The sequence below is a fragment of the Suillus paluster genome (assembly GCF_016628075.1).
Source record: "Suillus paluster strain FC165 chromosome Unknown EDB91scaffold_228, whole genome shotgun sequence".
NCBI classification, from domain to species: Eukaryota; Fungi; Basidiomycota; class Agaricomycetes; order Boletales; family Suillaceae; genus Suillus; species Suillus paluster.
This window is the reverse complement of record NW_024537788.1, coordinates 29,703-40,150: the sequence shown is the minus strand read 5'-3', so window position 1 is coordinate 40,150 and position 10,448 is coordinate 29,703. Positions and strand designations below refer to the sequence as shown.

Genomic DNA, 10,448 nt, shown 5'->3' with positions numbered 1-10,448 from the left:
CATCAGAAAACCTGCACCATCATCTGATACCCGCTGCCACAGGAATGTGCTGTGGAAAGCCGAAGGTCCCAGTTCCTTGGAGCGACATAATGAAGGGACAGTCCAGATTCATCTCCAGTACATACCTGCCAGATGGTACACAGATCATGGAGCCTTCCAAAATGCACCAGGACTGAAGCCATCTCTTTGTTGGAATGTTGGTTGGACCGACAGGACAACCAAGTCGGCCCAACATTCCAGTTCAAGGCTTGGATTGATGACAAGGGCAAGATGCACCCACTGGTCGGCAAAGAGTCTGATGACTCTGATGGTGATGCCGACAATGAGGCTGTGCAGCCCATGCCGACCAAAAAGTCACGGACCACGGTTGCACTGTCACTGCCCGGACATCCCAAAGGTCGACCGAGATCCATCAAACAGGCTTACATCAGTTCTACCTGATGAAGAATCTAGCAATGCCAATGCAGAACTCAGCAATCAATTCGGACGCCAGTCGGAGTCGGATGACCGACCACCGCCAATGAGCTTGGTGAAGAGCGTCAGAGTTGAGCCTGCCACCATCTTACCCCAGGACAGACCCGGCACATAAAGACCGACCGATTGTAGATCCGGCGACCGAGGGATCAGAAGATGAAGATTGCGGCGGCAGTGCGACAAACACTGGATATCATTCTCCTGGAGTTCATCATGCTGGACAGCATGCCCATGGTTTTGGCCCACATTCTACTCGTCGGGGTCTGGAACACATTCAGGCACCCCCAGCAGCAAAGGTCCGGGCGTCAAACAAGACTAGGGCTACCGGGGATGCATCACTGTCAGTCAAAGCCCGGTTGCCGAGGAAGACAGGGGCTACCGCAGATGCTTCACCGGCAGCACAAGACCAGTCACTGAAGAAGACTAGGGTTACCCGATCAGCAGCATACCCACTCTCTGATGCACCAGCAAAGCGCACCAGAAGTAAGGTTGATGACTCGCTAGGCACCAGACCTCAGCAAAAGCCCAAGAGATATGCCGACTATGTATAGTTGTCGGCAGTCTCATGCAGTTCATTGGCCAACTGCTCACAGTATGACTGGCTTCGGTATATATCACTTGACTGATATTTGTGTATAGCTTTCTCCTCGGCCATGAATGATCTCGCTATATTCATCTCATTTGTTCAATGATCTCGGTATATACATGTCATTTATTAACAACCTCTGGTATCAGTACTCGGTCTTACAGTGGCTCAAAAAACTGTCCGCATGTTTTCACATTTTTCACTATCTATGATATTGTGTGAGAATATACAAACACATCAAGGACATGCTGGTACCACATTGTAGTACTACCTCAGGGCTTCCAATTGAGCCCTATTGCGTGGGAATCGGTCGAGATATGGTGGAGATATAAGGCTTACAAAATGATGACTCATGTGGACAGTTTTTTGACTCAAGTATTTTACAGTGACAATCAGGTATTCCAGTACATTGTGTGACCTCCCTTGGCTTTAATTACTACCTCTATCCTTCTAGGCATACTCTCAATCAATTTCTGGCAATATTCTGCTGTAATCCTTGCCCATTCCACTGCTACACTCTCCCATAGCTCCTATACTCCTTTAGAGGGGGTTTCATAGGCTTGAAGCTTCTTCTTGAGTATTCCCCAGAGATGTTCAATGACATTGACATCAGGGGACTGTGCTGGCCAGTCAAGAACATTGATAATATGTTCTTTAAACCATTGTCTGGCTCTCCTAGATGTGTGCTTGGGATCATTATCCTGTTGGGAAATAATGTCTTTTTCATCAATCCCTGATTCAGCTATGCTAGGCAGCAAGTGGTTGTTTAGAATGTCCACATACTGCTCAGCATCCATCCTCCCCTCAACTTCAGCAAGCATACCCACACCATTCCATCCCATACAGCCCCATACCATTAGAGAACCTCCTCCAAATTTGACCGTCTCACTAACCTCTCTGTCTGTTAAAAAATCCCTCTTCATTTTCCATACATATACCTTCCCATCTGACCCAATCCTATTGATTTTGGTCTCATCTGACCATATAACATGCTTCCAATCCTCTACAGTCCAGTTTTGATGGGCCAAGCCAAAGGTAGTCTTCTCTGCCTATGTTTGATAGAGAGAAGAGGCATTTCTTCTTTGTTACTGCCTTGAGATGAGCTGCCTTGAGAACACTCCTCACAGTTTGTGAAAAGACAGTGGTGGTGATGGTGGAATTGATATAATGGGTGGCTTGGACAGCATTATTAGCCTTTCCTGTAGTGATATGTTGAATGATAGCCCTCTTATTAGCAGAGGTGGATGTCCTCCACAAGAGTTTTCCTTGTCCAGGTGGCTTTCTTTGATACACATGGCCACAGTAGACTTGCATACTTCAGTTCTAGAGGAAATTTAATGAGCAGAGAGGCCAGCACAGGACAAAGAGAGGATATTATCCCTTTAAGCAGAGGAGATGGCTTTCATGGTGATTATGACCATGACACATGACACATTCTGGTTTATATAGTTAGATATAGTTTTAAGAGTATGCCTAGAAGGATAGAGGCAGTAATTAAAGCCAAGGGAGGTCACAAAATGTACTGGAATACCTGATTGTCACTGTAAAATACTTGAGTCAAAAAACTGTCCACATGAGTCATCATTTTGTAAGCCTTATATCTCCACCATATCTCGACCGATTCCCACGCAATAGGGCTCAATTGGAAGCCCTGAGGTAGTACTACAATGTGGTACCAGCATGTCCTTGATGTGTTTGTATATTCTCACACAATATCATAGATAGTGAAAAATGTGAAAACATGCGGACAGTTTTTTGAGCCACTGTATATACTACTGGAACGGGGAATTGTTAAGACCGTGCTCAGGGGTAAAGCGGAGTCTGAGGGGCTTGGCTTCAGCTCGTACACTGCGCCCCTTACCTGAGTACATGCCCCTAATTTCGGGGTGTAGTCTGACACGAGTTCTAGGAGTTCCGACAGGACATCGGAACGGGGGTCCTCTGAAGGAGGACCAACAGACTACTAGGTGAGCACGGGAAAGTCGGGCGGGGGTTGTTCCGCCCGACAGGAGGGAAGTGGGAGACTACTGCGGTTGGAACCAACAGTAGTAGTGGAGCGGAGGGAACTGCTTGGATGAAGTCCAAAGCAGAGCGGAACAGAGGGGGGTCGATGCGAGAGTGCGGGGTTTAGTTCTGATGCACGGGAAGTCAGACGAGCGGAGGAATGGGGGAATGGGGGAACAGAGGATCAGAGGAATGTAGGAACAACGGAACAACGGAACAACGGAACAACGGAACAACGGAACAACGGAACAACGGAACAACAGAACAACGGAACAACGGAACAACGGAACAACGGAACGGAGGAACGATGGAACGGAGGAATGTAGGAATGGGGGGAACGATGGAACAGCGGAACCAGCGGGACGGAGGAACGGGGAAGTGGGGAAGCAGAGGATCAGAGGACAGCCGACCTAGGGAGTCAATCCCCTAGGCCGGGAAACAGGAGTTTGACTTGGGATAAGCTTTAAGTCAAAGGGCAGAAGAGCAGGGCTTAGAAAAGGTAATATTCAGACTGAGTATCTACAGACAAATGTATATATGTTTATATACTCTAAGTGATGAGCATAGCATAGCAGAGGGCTATGTGCTGAGTGTACAGGATTACAATAGGATGACTGAGACATACGAGAATAAGGCTCAGGGAACAGTATGTATGCGACGGATCAGAATCGCTAGGGTATAGGGATTACTGGTGATCCGAAAAGCGGAGCTATGATACTAAACGGGGATAGGACCAGTTGAGTGGTTCCTAGTCTAGGAGTGGACTGGTGAGGCGGTCGGATGGACTAACAGTCGGGTGGGGGGAGTACGAGCGGAACTGAAGGACCCCCGTGGGTCGGAAAAGCGGAGGGAGTAGGAGTAGGATCGGGCGGACCGATAGGGCAGAGGAGCGGAACCCCAGATAGGGTCGGATGGAAGGGGTATGGGGTTGGGGGACATAGGGGTAGTGTCAGAAAAGCGGAACGGGGTCGGGCGGAGGTAGCAGGGCTAATCCTGCTGAGATGCACTTCATGCATTGTTGGGGAGGAGGAATGGAGCGGATGGGGAAACAGGGGGTCGGACCAGCAGTAGGGATGCTTATAGGTGGTACTGGGGGTACTCGGATCCGGTATATGACAGGAATGTCCCCTGCCCATTTTCCTCATTGCCAGCAGCAACACATGCAGCAGATCATCAATCTGGCGCTGCATGTTCATCAGATGCTGCATCCTGACAACATCTTCGCTGGCTTCAATCAATCGGTCGCGTGCATCCCGATATGCCGATATCAAATCCTGGTTGGCATGCGTGATATCTCGGGGAGACGCGACACCATTGATGGCTGAGGTGTGTCCTAGGTCATCTCCTGTCGAGTGCAAGTCAATGTGATGCCAGTGAGGATGAGGTGAAATATGAATGTACTCGTTAAAGCGTCAATGCTTTCCAGCCTCAGAGTCACTCGGCACAGCAAATCCTCGGTGGTTTCAAACATCTCACTCGGCAAGCCGTCTCTCGGTACTACAGATGTATCTGGCAAGCCACGGCCAAAGTCCATGTCGTAGAGAGCCTGAGTGCCAGTGGAGTGACTCTCAGGCGACTGCTGTGTGTTAGCAGCTGCACCAGACTGTCAGTATCGGCAACTCAAAAAAGGATTTCTGACCAACCTGAGTTGACCGAGTTGATCGCCGGTGCGGTGGTCCCACCGGTGCAAAGGTCATCACCTCTGCCCGATGGCGAATCTCCCCAGCACATGTCAAAATTGGCTGAGAAATAGTCAGTCTGGAATGGCAATGTGCATGACCAATACTCACCTTCATAACCCACTGCTGATGCAGATGGCCGGCCCTCCCAACACATATCATATTGACCGGCCACCGATGGTATGGCGACATCCATGGTCGGAGTCTCGATAGTCGCCAGCTCCACTATCGGCGGCAAGTCGACCTTTGATGGGTCCGGTTCATCGTCCCAACAAAGATTGTACTGACCTGCGGCAGCAGGTCTCACTGCATCCTCGCTCACGATCAGCACTGGATCAACCTCGGTGTCCCAGCACATGTCAAATGCTGGCCAATGGATCAACAATGGGGAATCATACAGCGATATGCGACTTACTTTGACCTCCAAAGTGTTCACTGGCCGATGATGTTGCAGTCGGCGTCTCCACGGTCGGTGGGTTGTCGGCTTCATTGCTCCAGCACATGTCAAAGACTGACATGTGGTCAACAATTAGCAAAGATCAATTGAATAGGGGACTTACTTTCATGGCCAAAATATTTCTTGGAAAGTGCGTCTGCACGATCTGGTCGTGTTTGCATGACTGAGGACAGATTTTTCTTTGGTTGAATTGTGTGGGATTTAGTTGGTCATTTAGGTCAAATGCGAAATTTGCTGAGACCAACAGGAATCACGTCTTTTTGAGGGGATGGAGTTGGCCACAACTTCGGTGGCACCCACTGATCCCACATGACAAAGAAATTCCGGTCGGCTTTGATGCGCTCGTCTTGTAACCGCTGAGCTTTGTCAATTGGATGCTCGTGGGAATCCATGGTGCTGGCAATGGACTTCGCAAATTTTGTGCTGCCAGTTGGTATTGTTCGGTGTGATTAGAAGTGTGTTTGGTGTGATTCGAAGTGTGGACCCATCTCGGCAGGTCCCGGCAGCATCACATTTTGCTGACAACACGAGCGCAATTTGTGGACTTCATTTTTGTGAAGTCAAATCTACATCTACACACTGTCGTTCCCGATATAACAGAGTCAACACTCATCCTATCTTCTACATTTTCACTATTACATCTCTACAATGTCTTCAACACTTGAATCAAACCATGCTTTGGTGGTCGCCAACAAATCTTTGCGCCGTGCACTCCGCCGGATTAAAATTCATGAAGCAGATGGCAGCATGGTCATTGACCAAGCTCATGCAATCGCCCGGCTAGTGGTAAGTTTCTGATTCCCAATGTTCTCATTTGCTCACCGACCCTTCACAGTCCACTGCCCTTCAGCAGCATGACAGAAATGCCTTGGTCATCTCGCCGTTGTTGCTGTCTGCTGTGGCCGAGGTCAGATCGACCATGAATCAAGGCATCGCCCCACAGTGGGCCCAGGTGCGGGATAAAGATGCTCAGATGGAGTCCCACCCTTTCTTCTCAAAGACCGTCGGATATGGTAAGTCGGCGGTTGTTCTCTCTATCTTCACAGCTCAACGTCTTGACAGTGGCAGGAGGCACACCTGAACCTGCACCTCAAGTCACGCCAGCGCCAGCTCCAGCTCCAGCCCCAGCCCCAGCCCCAGCACCAATGTCGGTCCCTCCGATCGAATTGCTCCCTACCGCTGGGCACCAGCACAATCTTCTTGTGCCTAGCACGATGACCGGCAAGGGCAAACAGCCTGCCCACGGGACTCAGAGATCCTGAGAGGACAGCCCAAGCGCTGAGACAGGCCGGAAGAAGCGCAAGGTCTCAAGGCCCTTGTCCAAAGCCTTGGTCTCCGACACCGAGGATGAGGACGGTCAGCCAGGAGGCACCATTGTGGTTGCAAAGCTGGCCGGTCCGCTGAAGCACAAGGTAAGCACTTCGGTGAATCCAATATCAACACCATCGCTGACTCATGGACAGGGCGTGACCAAAGGCGTCAAGAAGGTGAGATTTAGCTTTGCCCACCAGCAATCACCTCTCAACAATTATCAGACGCATGCCGAGGACACCATTGGTCGCACGCCGGCAAAGGGCAAAGGAAAGGAGAAGGCCAAGGAAGTTGCCAAGCCCATTAGAGGGCAGCCACTAGCCAAGGCCGATGCTGGGGCCAAGACTGTGAGTTTTTATCTCTGCTCGGTCACCTACATCAGGAAAAACTATATCTCTATATAGAGGACCATCCTCTATATAGCCCCAATAGCACACCACAGCTCTATACAGTCTATGGCAAGCTATCACAGCACTATAGACCAGTATAGACATCATGAAAGTCTATATATTACCATAAAGTTTGGTAAGTGTATTTAGAAGTAAAACATTTCAACAACTATAGACCCCAGTAGACCGTGGGAACTTTTTTCGATGAAAACCAAAGTTGTAGTCCTTGTCTAGGGAAGTCTATCCATAGTCTTATGACTTCAATAGGTTAAGATCCTAGTGAGTTATAAGGAAAATACTCGAAATTGAAGGGTTCAAGAAAGCAACTTGACCATGGGAACTTTTTTCGATTTAATCAAAGTTGTAGTCCTTGTCAAGGGAAGTCTATCCATAGTCTAATGACTTCAATAGGTCAAGATCTTAGTGAGTTATAAGGAAAATACTTGGAATTGAAGGGTTCAAAAGTGTTAAGGTACACCTTATTTATGTAAGCAAAAATGCGAAAATTCACCTTATGTGTATTCAAAATCCTAATGCTAACAGTCAATTTCATTGTCTTTTTCTTACTGTCATAATCCTAGTCCTATTAACCAAAAACTCGAAAATTCACCAAGTCTTGTGTTGTGGCTTTGTTTGGCACTGCTTATGTAAGCAAAAATGCGGTCAACCAACAAGTCTTTTCCCATTCTTTCCTTCCCCCCCCACTGCCCCCTCATTAGATTATCTTCCATATTTTTCTTACAATTTTCGAGTTTTTGCCTCTCTTCTCTTCTTCTTGCTTCTCTATCCTTCTCTTGGTGTTGATGTTGTTGGTGCTGGTACTGGTGCTGGTGCTTTGAACTCTGGTAAGTCTCCCTCCATAATTTTCGCATTTTCGCATTTTTGACTATTTGACTAATCTTTTTTCTAACCCTCTCCTTCTAGCTCTCTTCCCTCCTGCTCCTCCTCCCCCCAACTATTTTCGCATTTTTGACCATTTGGCAAGTCTTTTCTCTGACTCTCACTTCCTCCTGTCTGATCCTCTCCTTCTAGCTCCCTTCCCTCCTCTTCCCTCAAGAATTTTCGCAATTTTCACTATTTGGTAAGTCTTTCTTTTTTTTGTATTCATCTTTCCTCTCTGATTCTTCCTTCTAGTTCTCTTGCCTCTTCCTCCTGTAATTTTCGCATTTTTGCCTGTTTTGTAGTTATTAGTTTACATGTATTGTAGTAGTTGAAATATAATTTGGAATTTTCGCTTTTTTTTAATTTTGAGAACACTATCATGGCAACAAACAGCTATTAAGAGAAATTTTTGCTTTGTGTTTTGAGCTATAATAGCTACAATAGTTGTGGTATGTTCCACCCAGCTATAGCAACTTTAATAGAGCTATATAGCACTATACACTGGTGTAGTAAGCCTGCACAATTGGGCACTTGGCTATACGAGCTATAGGGCTATGGAGTCTGTATAGCAGTCTATAGCGCTATGGGTGGCTATATAGCCTTACCACATTTTCCTGATGTAGTACTCACGGTGTGATAGTATGATCCACCTTGCAAGAGGTGTGTCGACGAGCCTTGCCTTGTCATCATCGGCAAGAAAGGGCAGGTCATGAGGTCCTGTGCCAAATGCAGCCTCATGAAGGTGAAGTGCGACCAACCAATGTCGGTCGATTCCGACACTCCTGCGCTGATGGCACACCTGAGGACCAGGGCTGCACCGGCCTCCAAGAAGGTTCCCCTGACGGCGACCCTGAGGTCCAAGTCCAATGTTCCGCTCAGGAGAACCAGAGCAACCTCACGGGCACGTCCACCGACTCCCATCTTGGAGTCTGAAGAGGAAGCTGTCAAGGCTACCGTTAAGCAATCATTTTTTTTATGACAATCTCCTCTAACCTTTGCTTCTAGATGTGTCCATCACAGGTGATGATGACGCTGACATGGAGCCCGCTGCCGATGCCCCGGCTGAGCCCGCAGCGGACGACAAGATCGTTGTCGATGAGCCTCGGGCAATCGCATCTGCGGATGACTTCTCCACTGATCATTGGGTGGAGCCCAACTCCAATGACTTCATCATTCCAATGGCAGCTCCTCCGGCCGGAGATGTTTCCATCCCTTCGGCATCTCTCCCACCAACCGTCAGCGTCATCCACGAATGTGTGGTTTCCCTGGCTGCTAAGGTCACTGCCATGCAACTCACCGACCAGAATACCCTTGCCAGGGTCGATGCAGTGCAGCAGGACTGCAAAACCCAGATCTCCTCGATGCATGCAGAGCTTTCCTCCATGCAGTTCGATCTTGGCACCACTGTCAGCCTCGTCAATAGCCTGACCAGCCTGGTGGAGAAGCTTCAGGAGGCACAGACCGTTGCCAACCCATCCTTCCCACCACCGATGATGAGCAACTTCGGTGCTACCTCAGCCACCCCACAGATGCAAGTGATGGGCATCAGGTACTTGAACGGTGTGTACAGCCCTTCGGTTGCTACCTCGGCATCTGCTGCAGGCCCTTCGGCGTCTCGCCCTTTTGGTCGCCTTGACATGCATGGCAACACATTCACATCTGGCCAAGCGTCCTCGGTGTCAGCACATGCTGGTCCTTCATCCGCTCCTGCTGTAGTTGGACCCCATTCTGCTTGAACATCACCTGCTTCGGCCGCAAAGTCTCTCCCCTGATCATTCGGCTCAATACACAGTTGTACATAGAGCATGCATCCGTCAGCAGAATTACCCTGGTATATCACAGACTTGTATTACTTACTTTCAAATGCAATTGTTTGGGTGTTGATTCCATGTATATTCACTCTCTTTCCTGTGATATAAGTACCGACAGCATGTCAGCAGAGTGTATCTCAGTCATGTGTTGCAGTTGGCACAGTATCCTTCAGTTTCTTGTCTTTTCAGAATTGACCGATTTATACTCCATATGACCGATCGCCCGATCTCGGTTGCCGCATCACGCATGCCGATGAGATTCCACGCAACTGAAAATTCACCAACTCGTACAATTCACCGATATCTTCTTGCCATCGTCTTCAGCTCAGCAGTCCTCCCCTCCTCGCACCGCCACTTCCACAAACAGAGCCAACAGCAACCATTCTGGCACTCCTACGCCAGATGGCCACTCGGTCAGGCTGATCACCGCCATAACTCTCAATGGCACAGCACATTGACCGACAGACGTGCAGATGTCACCTCCTGCGGAACCTCCCCAGTCCAATCAGACTGGCTCACCAATGCGTCTCAAGGCTGAGTCTCAGCACGTTCCAGTATCTGTCCCACTCAGTAGTTACCACATCCCTATGAACGGCTATGCCACCCTGCCTAATGGCACCGTCATGCAGGTGCCGCGACCCCCGAATGGCTTCATGCAGCAATGTCTTCTGACAGAGTCATATTTGACCGAGTCGTATTTACCTGAGTGTCTCTTGACCAAGTGTCTTTTGACCAAATCATATTTGACCGAGTCGTATTTACCCAAGTGTCTTTTGACCGAGTCATATTTGACTGAGTCGTATTTACCCAAGTGTCTTTTGACCAAGTCGTATTTACCCGAGTGTCTTTTGACCG

At 48.7% G+C, this 10,448-nt stretch overlaps 2 protein-coding genes across 2 annotated transcripts; one reads left to right on the top strand and one right to left on the bottom strand.

The window, feature by feature from the left end:
* Window positions 1-42: 42 nt before the first annotated feature.
* Window positions 43-1,025, top strand: EDB91DRAFT_1088767 (uncharacterized protein; the record flags this gene model as incomplete). The annotated part of the gene is made up of 3 exons (XM_041316511.1): window positions 43-117; window positions 144-397; window positions 607-1,025. Coding segments are annotated over 3 exons (748 nt in total), but the record flags the coding sequence as incomplete, so codon positions are not given.
* Window positions 1,026-3,849: 2,824 nt separating this feature from the next.
* On the bottom strand, window positions 3,850-5,592 carry EDB91DRAFT_1256908 (uncharacterized protein; the record flags this gene model as incomplete). Its single annotated transcript, XM_041324247.1, has 7 exons — window positions 3,850-4,409; window positions 4,466-4,657; window positions 4,708-4,806; window positions 4,855-5,109; window positions 5,159-5,254; window positions 5,304-5,379; window positions 5,446-5,592. 7 exons carry the CDS (start codon window positions 5,590-5,592, stop codon window positions 3,850-3,852), a joined length of 1,425 nt encoding a protein of 474 aa, XP_041168993.1.
* Window positions 5,593-10,448: the final 4,856 nt, after the last annotated feature.